This window comes from Excalfactoria chinensis, chromosome 2, assembly GCF_039878825.1.
Source record: "Excalfactoria chinensis isolate bCotChi1 chromosome 2, bCotChi1.hap2, whole genome shotgun sequence".
Classification (NCBI taxonomy): Eukaryota; Metazoa; Chordata; class Aves; order Galliformes; family Phasianidae; genus Excalfactoria; species Excalfactoria chinensis.
Genome location: NC_092826.1, coordinates 23530437 through 23544673, shown reverse-complemented (window position 1 = coordinate 23544673; position 14237 = coordinate 23530437). Strand labels below are relative to the sequence as shown.

Genomic DNA, 14237 nt, shown 5'->3' with positions numbered 1-14237 from the left:
GTATTTGGCATCTATGATTCAGAAATATGATTATTTCTCAAGGAAAAGAGACTAGAATTAGGTTAATTTTGTCCACTTACAAAAGCTGCATGTCAATTGAACTGGTGACGATAATACCCAATATAATATATTTGTATGAGGCCTGTACCTCTTATTATGTTGGCCCACAATGTCAGAGGCTGATGTTGGTGCTATGATAGTAGAGGCTAAGCCTTCCCACCAGTATGCCATTACATTTTGTTGCCGTGTGACAAATGGCAATATGGCATCTGACATAGAAGTTCATATGAAGCAAAGCTGTGTCACTAAATTCCTCTATGCAGAAAAAAATGTCACCCACTGACATTCACTGATGCTTTCTCAACACTTATGGAGACCAAACAGTGAATGTTAGCACAATGACTATGTGGGCGATGTTTTCCTAAGAATGACACTGTCATCTGTGAAATGATGGGTCACTTCTGCTGCTGCAGTTTTTTACAAGCACAGAATGCAGGCTCAGGTTCATTACTGGTCCAAATGCATAGATAATTGTGGTGACTATATTGAAAAATAGATTTTTTTATTATTATTTTTTATTATTTTTTTATTTTTTTTTTAGCTGAGAATTCGATCTATCACATAGCATTATTGTGCTCTTTATATCTGTTATAGATTCCATGGAAATAAAGAGGAAGCATTACTTTCAGAGCAATCCACATATATACATATACATTCTTACTAGCTTTTGACAGCATTTTATAAATTCACTTCTTTGTGTGCTGCTGACTGTGTGTGCTAGATATGTTAAAATGTGTCCCTCAGACTCAGTCTGCATCCAGTGGGTACAAGTGGGACCATCAAGAATTTACACTTGCTGAAAAGCTCAGTGAGGTGAGAGTGGCTCCAGGAAGATTTCCCAGACAGGAGTTTCAGCTATAAGCTGTATCTGTTAATTGATTCTCAGCTCCAGCTCAGGGAGGTTTGAGACCCAGGGTTGCAGGGCTGGTGGGTTTTCCCTCCAGTACTGAAATCAGTGCTGGCTTTTTTTCATTTCTATGAATATCCCTGTTGCCCTGTTGTACTATGATTGATAGTCTCCAGGTGGCTGAGGTTAACATTGTGAGTGTTCCCCAGACCAGACACAAGTGTATACTCCCAAATTTAGTCTACTTTTTCCAATACATATGTTTGCACAATTGAGGATGTTCCCAGTCTGTAACCCTTGTCTTGTCTGTGTCTAGAGATTACGGCAACCGAAACAGTGCTCCTCCTATTTGCCTGATGATAGTTCTTGATATTGTGCTTTGTATTGAATGTGATTTTGCTTTTGTGTTAACTTGAATTATGAATAATTGTAGATTTCTTATTTCCTACTTATGTTCAGTTGCATGAAAGCTGATCAAGGCAGCTATCAACTAACATCCTCGCAATATAAAGTTAATTCTGGGTTGGTTTACAGAAATTGTCAGAATTTTTAAAGAAATCACTTTTTTTTGTATACATTTCCACAACGACGATAAATTGTGTGGCATTTTGTTTATTTCACTGCACAGGAATCATTAAAACAGGTGAAGATAGTTTCAGTCAGCAACCCATTAGTCTTTCTCAACGCCAGAAAGTTTCATGCAGACCTGATGAAGATAATCCAGAAGGATAGCACGAGCAGCCAGGCATGGGAAGATGTAAACAAGGTAGGATGTGCTACATGCTTCAGTTATCATGGTGACAATGCTGAAGGTCATCATTACTTTCCCCGCATTTTGTAGAGAATGGCATCAGATACTGAAACAGATTTTTTTTAAAAAAGGTAATGTTGCAAATGATTGATTTGGGACTAAATAAAGTTAATCTAATTTTAATCAGAGTAGATACAGATATATATTTTTTTCTTATAATCACATGAAAATATTTTTTCTCTATTATCTGGAACGTGTTCAAAGGAGGGCAACAAAGCTGGTGAGGGGTCTGGAGAACAGGTCGTATGAGGAGCGGCTGAAGGAGCTGGGTATGTTCAGCCTGGAGAAGAGGAGGCTCAGAGGAGACCTTACTGCTCTCTATAACTTCCTGAAGAGAGGTTGTAATGAGCTGGGGATTGGCCTCTTCTCTCGTGTCATTAGTGATAGGACCAGAGGGAATGGTTTCAAGCTACGGCAGGGGAGATTCAGGCTGGACATTAGGAGGTATTACTTCTCAGAAAGGGTGGTCAGGCATTAGAATGTACTGCCCAGGGAGGTGGTGGAGTCACCGACCCTGGGGGTGTTCAAGTAAAGACTGGATGTTGTGTTGTGGGACATGGTTTAGTGGGAGCTATTAGTAATAGGTGAACGGTTGGACTGGATGATTTTTAGGTCTTTTCCAACCTTGGTGATTCTATGATTCTATAATCTCTCTCTGTCCTGTAAAAGACGTTAAAGGACTTACACCAAACTCGTCAGAATTAATGTCAAATCTTACATAACTTGGCTAAGATAATGATGTGACTTCAAGAAAGTACTGAGTAACTAAAATTCTACTTGAATAAAATGCTTTTTATTAAATATATATATATAGGTAGATGTTTCATTTCAGATTCTAACTACAAATAATTCTAACAGAATTAGGAAGACAGTACAAATAGGTTCAAGTTTTCCTCTAAGGTAATGTGCTTTTCTATACTGTTAGTATTGGAAAACAAATACCACAATATATATATATATGTATATATATATAAAACTTGTTTTTTTTTTTGGAAAATGTCCCAGAAAAGATTGTATTTTTCAAATTTATTTGCACACAACTACTGCAAATTCCTACAATGTTCCCTAGAAGAAAAAAAAAAAATACATATCATTTTTTTCTATCACTACAAGGGAAGCACTTAAATACAATAAGCTAAAAGGCTAACTGTAGCCAAATCCATCCAGTTTGATGAGCTGGACTGAGGAAATCACAGCCATTTCCAAAATGGTTTGTTAATAAAGAACTGAATAATCATAGAATCATTGAATTGCCTGGGTTGAAAAGGACCATAGTGGCCCACAACCTCTGTTGTTGCCTGCTGAAGAGCTGTGCTGCCCATACCTATTCTTCATTGTTCAGAAATTCAGCACTGAAATTTTGCTGCGTTTCCCCTTGGTTCTGTTAGATGAACTGATTAGTATGATTAAAAAACCCCCTCTAAATTGACAGATGTTAATTAAGATTAGCATTGGATTAATTTATTTGTTAATTTAATAAGATATAGTAAGCTGGTAAGTTAATTTATAAGTTAATTTATAAGTTACTATGGAGGGAGATGTTATCCTTTGCCTATTCTAGAAGGTAGTTGGCAATGCAGCTACCTGAAGTACTGTGCATAGTGTTTGGAACCTGAGTGGAATGACTGTCTTTCTACATAACACAATAGAAGTGAAAAAATTGTCCTTTGAATTTTGTTTCTGTGTTGCATTTCTCTTTTAAACTTATGTTGACAACACTCATGTGGAAATGATTATAAAAGCATTTATCTGGATAAAGGTAACTTGTTAATAATTTTATGTGTCAGAATTGTTCTCACAAAAGTCTAAATGAGATTTCATCAAGTGGAAAGTGAGTCAGAAGATAATCTTGTAAAATTTCTATCATTTGTTTATCCTTTTAAGAGCATATTTCCCATCTTTCTATCACTCTTAAGCCCTCCTTCCCCGCATAGGCTTTAAAGTGGATCCAGACATCATAAAGATCGAGTTGAGTTGTGTGGGGTAAAAAAAATGAATTAAAAAATGGAGACATCTACTTGATATGTCTTTAGAAGAATAACAGAACTCTTACTCAGCAAATATATCCAGTAGAATGTTGCATACAATATGATTTTGGAGAGAAGGAGTTAAACTTTATATAGAGAAAGATAATTCTTGTGTGTAGCACTGATTTTCTTTGGTTACTCTGCATCGGATTTGTTTTCCTTGGTATTCTAATTGTTCATTGCTTTTATTTCAGTGTGAGCAAAACACTTTACTCTGCTCATTTTCCAATGGAAGTTGTCATGGTGAGTTTGTTATCTATGCATTATATTAAAACCAGGATGGATGTAAGTGTGCAAAATAGCTCCAGATTTTTCTATTTACTTCTAGGCGAATTCAAATTGTCTGGAAACTTATATTTTTTCAGATAGATCACGCATTCAGTGAAGCATGAGTGCTAACAATTGTTAAGCTCCATTAACCTTGGCCTAATGGGTTCTGGTTTTATTCTGTTCTTGACTGACTTCTTAAGATTTCAAAAGTGAGGAACCAATGAAAATATATTTTCTGTAGGAGTCTGCTTCTTTCACACAAACCACCATATGCATACTGATATGGAATGGGAGCACCGCTAAGAACATTGCTACCTTCCTTGGTCTTCTGCCAAAGGTGTGATAAACTGCTTTGTTGAGCTCTGCTCCTGAGTTGTTTTTAGTTCATGGTGAGACTTGAACATTAGTATGCAAAACAAAAATAGGATGGAATTAGAAACATGAGAAGTCATTGTGGTCTTTGAAGGCACTGAAGAGAAAAACACAATAAATGTCAGCTGAACAATCGGTGACACTATGGCCACCAGTACAATACAGTATTACACAGTTTGCTTTCAATTAGGGATTATGCTAGATGATTCTACTCATCCCACAATTTATTGGGCTTAAATCAAACCAGAGCACGCACATTCCCCTGGGACAGCTGCAACAACCTTTTGCAGAAGATACTTTATACAGATGACTTCACTGTGGAGGGAATTCAAATGCCGTGTTTATTTAAAACACATACAAGCATTGAGACCTCAGTAGGGAATCTGATCTGGGGGCTGTTTTTTGACATCTCACACTTATTAACTAGGCTCATGACATTTTTATGATATTGCAGTGTTTACTTTACTTGGGTGCAATAGAATGCTTTCTGCAACACACAGTAATGTAGTGATGATGGCTCTTGAGGACTGTGCAGTGCTGTACTGTAAAATAGTAAATAAGTGAACAGCATTGTATTTGTGGAAAGTCTATTGGAAGGTCTTGTCAGCATGCATTTCGATCTTCTTTTGGATAAGTTGGTTCCTTACATTACAGAAATGACGAACAGCACAAGACCTCATTTCTGGTTTCCATGAGGACTAATTGTTGTACCTTGTACTGAGCAGAGTAGGGTGACTCTTCATGGGAGCTTAAAAACTGGAGAGAAAAGAAGTAAAAGAAAAATCCATAGCAAAGGATAAAAAAACAAGGGGTTTAAATGTTTAGGAAGGGGTGGAAGGGAAGTCATAATCCTTATTGGCACAGCAGTCATCTTGGAAAGCATGGCAGCTTTCTCCAAATCTTTCCCTTCTACCTCTAGGGAATACTGATTTGACATTGTCTATATCAGCACTATATTAAATGGCTTCTGCTGCCTTTTCCCAGTCATTCAGAGAAGCAATAGGTCTGTACCTGCACACCCTCCACTGAATTGCAGGATGCCAACTGGGTGGGAGAGTATTGGAAGATCCAGTCCAGTATTGCCTCTGTCTAAGCATTTATGCATGTGTGAGCTTGGCTTGACCATCACAAGGTTTGTCAGAGAAGAGATTTCTGAGTATAATACTAGAAGTTTTTCATACTGTACCAGTCTAACACCAGCTAAGTGCAGTTCATGTTTAAGGTGATCTCAGCCTCTATGCTAAGATGCAACATTTCTAGGCTAAAGCAATTGGTATTGTTATCCTCTGTCCTTTCCTATTTATTTCCTTTTCTATTTATTATTTTTACTGCTATTCTGAACTAAGTTATGTGCAATTACATTTATTCAAAGTCTATTCTTGAACCGTCAAACATTAACTTTTATCTAAGCAATGTAACAATAAAAAAGGGAAAATCAACCCCAGGGCATTTTTTAAAGTAAAACTTTCAGAACCTGCAGATATAATTGTGTATGTGCTTTGTGAGGGAATGAGCAGCAGAGATAAAAGGTTCTTCTGTTTTGGAAACAAAGGAGGTGTGTAGGAAAAATGACAGTGAGCAACCCAGCAGATCCCATATATCCTTCCTGGGTTTCCACTACAGTAATGGCAGGCTGCAGGTTTCCTTTGAAATTCCTTATTTTGTTTGCAGGGCATTTATTCATGCTGGACAGCACAGCTCTGGAGGTGTAAACCCAAAAAGCTCCGACTCTCAGACTCCTGTCAGAAAGGAATTAGCACCATTATAAATCTACTCGACAGGGAAATGCTGCACCTCTTTGGAGCTTTAAAGTCTTTTCCTCGGCTACGTCAAAACCATGTCTATTAACCTATCTTTGCATTCAAATGGACTCTCCTTTTTTGAGTTTATGTTTTATGATAACTGCTATTAAAGCTGCAATTTATCCACAGAGCAGTATAAATAAGATGTACATTATTTTTTTATCTTCCTTTTATGAAAGCCAGGAATCATCTGTGTGGTAGTTCAGGATACACTTACTATAGTATATGCTTAGATTAAGCACAAGGTGGCCAGGGGCTGAAGAATGAATATAAGACCTTCACAAATCTTACCTTTTTTTTTTTTTTTTTTTCTAGCATATATGTGAAAAATAACCAGACAAAAAACAGGCGAAATGAAACACTCTGCTTTACGGACTTTTCTTCCTTATAGGAGAATTATCGTAAAAGCATAAGAAAGTGTTTAGATACTACAGAAATGAACACAGCATCAGAATCTGCAAAATATATTTGCTCTCTGAATCCCATGTGAACTTTCCCAAACAAGCCAGGCTCATTTAGATATTTAAATGTGAAGATGAACTTCTTTTTTTGTCGTTAAGAGACTGTTTCTTTCTAATACATCTTATGATGTATTCTGCCTGTCATCATCTCATCCCATTGCTCTGATGGTACTTCATTTATGCTTTTAAACAGTGCTATTTGCTTAATGCATATCCCAATATGCAATCGACAAATTTTACTATGATATTTTGGGCTCATTTTGTTGAACTTTCATTATTCTTATACACATTTCTTGACTTATCCCTTGTTATTAACATTTTCTCTTCCATCAAATGTTCAGGTGAGTCACTGCAGCCATGTCAGGGTGAGCAACGCGTTTTGATATTGGACTGCAGTGGACTGAATTTCTTTGACTACACTGGAGTCTCCATGTTGCTTCAGGTATTAGTAATACCAGATGCATTCTGTACATTAAAAAATTATAAATACACACATAATACACAGAATAGCTTGAGTTGTAAGGGACCTCAAGGATAATTGAGATCCAGTCCCCCCTGCAACAGGCAGGGCTGCCAGCTTCCACATTTAATACTAGACCAGGCAGCCCAGGGTGCCATCCAACCTGGCCAACACCTCCAGGGATGGGGCATCCACAGCCTCTCTGTTCAGCCTGTTCCAGCACCTCACCAATCATAGTAAAGAACTTCCCCCTGATATCCAACCTAAATCTTCCCTCCTTCAACTTAAAACCATTTTCCCTTGTCCTGCCATTATCTACACTTGTAGGCTCCCTTTAGGTACTATAAGGTTGCAATGAGGTCACCCCACAAAACAGTGGCTTACTGTCTGTGGTACTTTTTTGACAGAGTGCTGGAAGTTGGACTAGATGACCTTTAAAAGGTCTCTTCCAACTCTAAGGATTCTATGAGTATACGAGTCTACAAGTTCCAAAGTTTCCTAGGTCCAATACTTGACTTTAGGGGCTGGTAGGTAAGCTTATGGTGAAAAGATGGGGAAACTTGCTGAAAAAGGGCATACTGGAAAAAGAAATCCTAAAAATGTTATTTTAAATGGTACATTATTAATCAGATCTTTATCAAATTGATTTTATTACCAGCAAAGCTGTAGAACACTCTGGATAAGGGGAGAAAATAATGCTTCCCTGCTCAGCATGGTTCGGTGCTGTTTGTATTATGGAGGGGCTCTCTCTGGTGGCTGTTGTCAGTATAGCTTGAGCAGCAGCACATCATGCTCTGCCTATTTGAATATGTACTTGTTGTGTATGATGTTGGTGCTTTAAACCCCTTTTCTTTTTTTCTTTCTTTCTTTTCTTAATTTCACATTTTCACATCTATAGATTTACATGGATTGTAAAAATAGACACATCGAAGTGTTGCTCGCATGCTGCAAAGGCAAGTATCAACTTCCAGCAAAACTTTTATTGTGTCATTTATGTGTCCTTGCCACTTTATCAGCCCTCATGTGTTTGTTTATCTACAGCTTCCTTGATTAAAGCAATGCAGTATGGTGGAAATCTCGAATCTGAAAACCCCATCTTCTTTGAGTCTGTTTCCTCAGCAATCGATGCCAGTCAGATTCCCAGGGTGAGGCTTACAGCAGGGGTAGGGGAGGTCTTGGGTGCTCACTGAGCTTTGATAAAGCTTTCATGTGGGGAAACATCACGTATTCAGTGAACCTGTTGTGCAGAAATATTTTATCTGTATTCTCTGCAGCCAGTCCTTAGTCTCTGGATTGCATTTACCATGTTTTTCCTGCTTGCACTTGCTTCCTATCCCCTTCTCTCCTTTTGCAGTAACTTCTCCATCTTCTAAGCTGGATCAAGAGGTCTGTTGTTCTGTTCATTAATCTGTGTGCATGCTCCATTGGAAAGTGTAATGACATCTCAGAATAACCAATGCAGCCTTTGGTGAAGCAAATTATCTTCTACTCTGTCATACATTGCAAAGCAACACTCTGTTCCTCAGCCTGCATTGCTTAAAGCAGCACATCTCTGTTAGCACAGTAACATGGCCCTAGGGTGTACTTGTGCTTGGTAAGAGAAAAGTGAGATAAACTGAAGAAGAGTGCTGTGCTGGACTGACCAAAACAGTTTTGGATTTTTGGCAGGTTTGTTTGGAGCTAATAACATGTCTGCCCTGCAGTGTAGAGTGCTCTGCTGGCTCACTGGTGGAAAGAGGAGAGAGGAAGTGTATGATGTGGAAGGGAGAGCTAGAGGGAAAAGGAAGAAGAAAGTTTGTCTTGGAAACTGAGACTTGAGGCCTGAAAGTGCATTTGCTCATACATTATTTGTTCAATAATAAGTCTTGCAGTCCTTGCTAAAAAACTACAAACCAGAGCCTTCCTTATAATGGAGTCTTTTCTGTTGTAATGTTTAGTGGGAAATATGGTGGTAGGTGGACTGGATGATCTTAGAGGTCTTTTCCAACTTTGGTGATTCCACTGTTGTAATCCCAGTGTAAAGCAGCGTGCTTTCCTGTGGTTGTATTTATGATTCCAAACCAGAGTAAAGCTCCTCTTGGAACCCCGTTCAAGGGACTAATTATTAACTAATTATGGTCTGCAGTTTTTGTTTTCACTTTTCCCCCCTTTACCATGATCTGGCACATGTTACTAATAAAATTAGAGTTGCCTTTAGACAAAAACAAAACAAAACAAAACAAAAAAACACCAAAAACAAAAAGTCACTTTTTGTTTCCACTGATATATCTAGATTAGGTGATTTGGCTCTGTTGGTCTGGAGGATTAACTGGTAGAAGTGTGTTCTCTTCAGTGCTTTCCAACAATTCTTTTTGTTGCTCTGCAAAATAATCTGCCTGATTAGATAAATTAGAATGATTGTTGTGTTATAAAAAGTCTGCATTCTTTATAGACACTAGTTAATCTTCCTAGCATTCCTGTGAGATAGCTGGTACTCCCACTTTATGGGAGCTGGGCATGGAAAGAACAGGAGAAGTATTCAAAATAAAAAGGAGCTCAAGTCCATTTTGCCATGACCTGAGAACATGCTTCTACCGCACCTCCTAAGCAAACTGGTGAAGTGGTGCAGTCTGAAAGGCTTGAATATAGTCTGAAATTCCAATTGTAATTAGTATAGGCATTAGTATTCTGCTTTATAGTGTTTGAAATATGTGGTTTGGTTTCTCAGTGAGTTCCTCACTTTCACATCTGAAGATAAAAGAAGATGGGCAGAAGTAGAGTGGCAGGGTGATCTCACTAGCATCACTATGCTGTGACCGGGGTTAAGATGCTGAGGTCAGCAGGAACTTCGAGAAAAGAAGAAGTGGCAGAACAGGATACAAAAGAGCAGGAGGTGGAGATTTATAGAAAGTGCTTTGTCTGGGTTTCCATTTCTGATACCCCCACATCAGATTTTTAGTGGAAGAAAGCTAGAGGCAAGACTTGGTGGTTCCATTGTGTCTCTGCTGCATTCAGGATGGCAAAGGTAGTCTTATGTACATCCAAGGTCAATATTGTGCCATGTTCATTTTTAAGTTGATAAGAGACATATTTATTGCTTTATGCCACTCATTCTCATCATAAATAACTTTCTGTTTTGTAAGTCTTCTTAATGGTGGCAACTGCAAGCTAGCACTGTTTCATCTGCAAATTTTACGTGGTATTCTAAGAAAACATTGTAATAATTTGTTTTCTGTTTCTCACAATTCAGAAATACAGCAAGTTCAGTGAACAGAGTGAAGTGTGATGCCAAGCCATCCCATGTGGAGAGTTTAACCAGCTCACATGCGGAATGATCTACACCATGGTTTCTCCTCAACCCTTTTTTTTTTTTCCTCCAGGAGATATCATAGATGCTACTGTCTATGCCATATATGTTAAGTACACTCAGCAATGACAGATCTGCCATTCAGAAGAAAAGATCTTTCCTCTGCCATCGCTCAATGATTGTTCCTGCGGCTGATCTGCAGTGGCTTTTATAATATTCTTATACACGTTTAGAGACAAATTATTAGAAAGCAGATGTTGGGTACTGACTGTGTTTAACAGTGAGATATATTCTTTTAGATATCTTCTATTGTAATTATTAGTTGTAATACATATACGTAGTTTTGTGCATGGAATAATGAGACATTAGGATTTCTTAAAAGCACAGTGTTATAATCGGTACATTATATTTGGGGAAGCCATATACCAATGCATACTTTGTTTCTGATGGAGCTGTTTACCCTTTTCGTTGTTCAAGACAGCCATTTACAGTAACAGCATCACAGCAAAGCCAACATATCCTTGCATTTTTTGTACTTGGTTTTTGTAGGATTTTTTATGCCTTCCAAGGTCAGTGGAAGCACTATTTGTTGAAAGAAGGCAGATGGATATTGGTTGGATTGTCTCCCACTCTGGTATATGTCAGGAGTTATTATAATGGTTTGCTGTATTTACAGTGCCACAGGTATTTTTTATCTTAGACTGAAGAGGAAAATCTGGTCGTATTTTTCCAAAATGTTTTGTTGTTTTCAGCACTGAGTAGTCTGCATTTCCAGCTTGAGCTGTAATTTGGTCAGTGCTGGAATTTGATTGTGTAAGAAGTAAGTTTTATTCATTGTCCAGGTGTTCAAAGTGCATTCATGTCAGATGCTGAAGTTGATTGCAAATGACTTTGACAGGTTATAGCAGTCAATAACATTTAATTATTAAATTCTTCAGACAGTCTTAGTAATTTATGAACACTTTAGACACTATTTACATTGTACTTTCATTGTAGAAGAATCAATTGTATGTCACAGCTGAATGGAGAACTCTCCTTAACTACAAGCTGAGTAAATGTAAAAAAGCTATCTTTCCTACTAAGTTTTTATCATTTGATAGCTGTATGTGTTTTCTGAAAATTTAGAGATACTTTGATTAATAGAATTGTTAAAACATTGTCTTTAGAAACAATAACACCTTCCATGAGACCTTCAATTTTGTTCTGAATTATCTTCTTAATGGAGTAACACAGATGCTGTTAAAATTATTTGTAATGTCAGTTCTTGATGAAGTCCTTCGGAACTCTGCATTAAGTTAAAGATTTTGTACTGCTAATCAAAGTGGTTCCCACTTTCCCCAGTATTTGATAGGAATAACTATTTCTACAGCTAAATGGATGTTTTGAGATGGGCATTAGATCAAGGACCTTCTTGTAGCACAATATTGTTTAAAAATGTGTTTAATCAGTGTAAGACTACAATTCAAATTGTCTTTATGCTGTGATTACTGCTTGACTGTCTCTTGGAGTAGAATCAGGAATGAAATACATTTCTTACCTTTTAACTCTGAATTTGCTTATATTCTAACACTGGCTTTTGGGATACTCATGATATTCCTGTAATATATTTTATTTTATACCATTAACCAATTTTTAATTTTATTTTTGAGACTATAGATTGTTAATTAGCTTCTCTTTCTGGCAAGTGGTATCACAACAATTGTATCTCAGCAGTACAGAGCATCATGGCATGTATGATGGCAGGTAGAAGATGGGCAGCAAAGAAAGCTGCACAATTACTTCTAAAATATTAGTGCTGAGTTTGAGCATTTTCAGACCAGAGCTGCTTGACAGAACAACTGACCTCTCTGCTTGTAGGCTGTGAGATGCTGAGTGTCTCATCCATGTGACTTTCAGCAAATCTCTGCTGATGGTATGTTTGTTCCATCGACTGACCAACAGCTGCCCAATTCTTTGTGAAGATTCAAAGAAGCACCCAAAACATTTTAGTTTTGGATTTTAGTATTAATTTCAACCTGATAAGGAGTTTAGTAACAACTTAAATGCTTTTCTGTATAGACTGTCCTCTGACTTCCCTCAAGCTCATCAGGAAGTATTAGACTGTAGATAGGTAGGAGTGTACCCCAAATCTCCCATGTATGGCACACCATGTATGGCATCGAGTTATGCCAGGGGAGGTTCAGGCTGGATGTTAGGAAATACTGCTTTTCCAAAAGAGTGGTCAGACACTGGAAAGGGCTGCCCAGGGAGGTGGTGGAATCACCAACCCTGGAGGTGTTCAAGGAACGTTTGGACATTTTGTTGAGGGACATGGTCTAGTGGGAGCTATTGGTGATTGGTGGATGGTTGGACTGCATGATCTTGGAGGTCTTTTCCAACTTTGGTGTGTTTATGATTCTATCATTCTGTGTTTTTTCTGAGTCAGGAGGGGAAGTGAGACAAACACATCCTGCAGCAAAGGGACTGCACAAAGCAGTTAGCATTAAATGCCCTGGCATTGATCTAAAAACTGAGATAAAATACAGCCAGAAGTATAAGGGAGTGTTGTTATTCTGCTCTCTTGATACAGACATTCATTTTTGTATATTCTGGCCTTATTTACCTGAATAATTATAGGGATGATTCAGATGAATGCAGAGTTTTTTAAATTGTGCTCACATGCCTAAGACTGAGCAGCATTACAAGATCCTGGACTGAAGAAGTGCTGAACTCCCTTGCTTCCTGCTGGTTTTGAAGGTTTGAGAGGCTTGAGGAAGTATCTCCTCTCCTAACGTGCTGTTCTGCGTGATGCAACAAGGGCTATGGGCAGAAAGAAATTCTGAAAGTCTAGCAGTTCATTCTGCTTCCTGTATGTGTACTCCATGCTCACATTTTCTATTCCTTAATTCAAAGGGTATGAATCATCTACATTATGAAAATCCATGTTTCAGTGTTGCACGTTTTGGTATATTCTGCACTTCATAGGAAAACATTAAGATATTATTTTCAAGAGATGCTCAATACTTTCACTGATTTCATTTGCTTGTCGTGTTTAGGAATTTTCAGCTATTTTTAGGAATTAATCCTAAGTAAGTGTTAGATATTACATTATGCAAATGAAGACTTTTCCCTCAAATTTAAGATGTATTAATTGGAATATGTTAAAATAGGGATCTGATCATATGCTTCCTGCAGAATTTGTGTTTCACACATACCAAAACAAAGCAATCAATGAGGAAAAAAAAAACTGAGTGCAAACTGATGTAAAGAAATGAACATAGTGACAATTACAAATTAGGCATAAAATATGTAATAAGGAAAAGACTGTTAACATTATATTTATGCAAATTAAATGTTTCTAATTCTCATCATATGTCTTTCTTTTTAAAGGTTATTTGCCCTGATTCTATGATTCAAGTGTCACAAGGTCTGATTTTAGCTGCTTTGACATAATTTATTTGACAGCTCTGTGTGCCATAAATATATAATGTAACGAGGAAAGGTATCTGCACTGTTGAATGAAAACATTAATGCGTCAATACTGTGTGTGAATACTGTTTGACATTTACTGGTTACAAAAATAAAATACACAGTATGCCTTGAAAATATGGCACTCCTATTTTTGGAAGAGATTTTCTTTGTCTACAGAAAGTAGCATCTCATAAATAAATGAACGAGTGCACTTCCAGAGTGGATGCTAAATGGTGCTTTCATCATGAAGATGGATTTTCAGTAAAGATCACATAATCTGCATGTTTCCATATGTTTTACAATGCATTTTATTTTTATTTTTATTTCGTGTTTCAGCATTGAATATTAGCATGCACAGCAATAAATTTATGTGGAAACAAATTGCAGTATG

At 37.4% G+C, this 14237-nt stretch overlaps 1 protein-coding gene across 1 annotated transcript in view; it reads left to right on the top strand.

Annotated features, from left to right (window-relative positions):
- SLC26A7 (solute carrier family 26 member 7) overlaps positions 1–13977 on the top strand; it is a 59482-nt gene extending 45505 nt beyond the window's left edge. The window contains exons 13-18 of the mRNA XM_072329441.1: positions 1536–1673; positions 3940–3988; positions 6992–7092; positions 8009–8063; positions 8152–8255; positions 10340–13977. Coding sequence (XP_072185542.1) covers positions 1536–1673; positions 3940–3988; positions 6992–7092; positions 8009–8063; positions 8152–8255; positions 10340–10375 — 483 coding nt within the window. The 3' untranslated portion in view covers positions 10376–13977. The remainder of the gene's footprint in view (positions 1–1535; positions 1674–3939; positions 3989–6991; positions 7093–8008; positions 8064–8151; positions 8256–10339) is intronic.
- Positions 13978–14237: the final 260 nt, after the last annotated feature.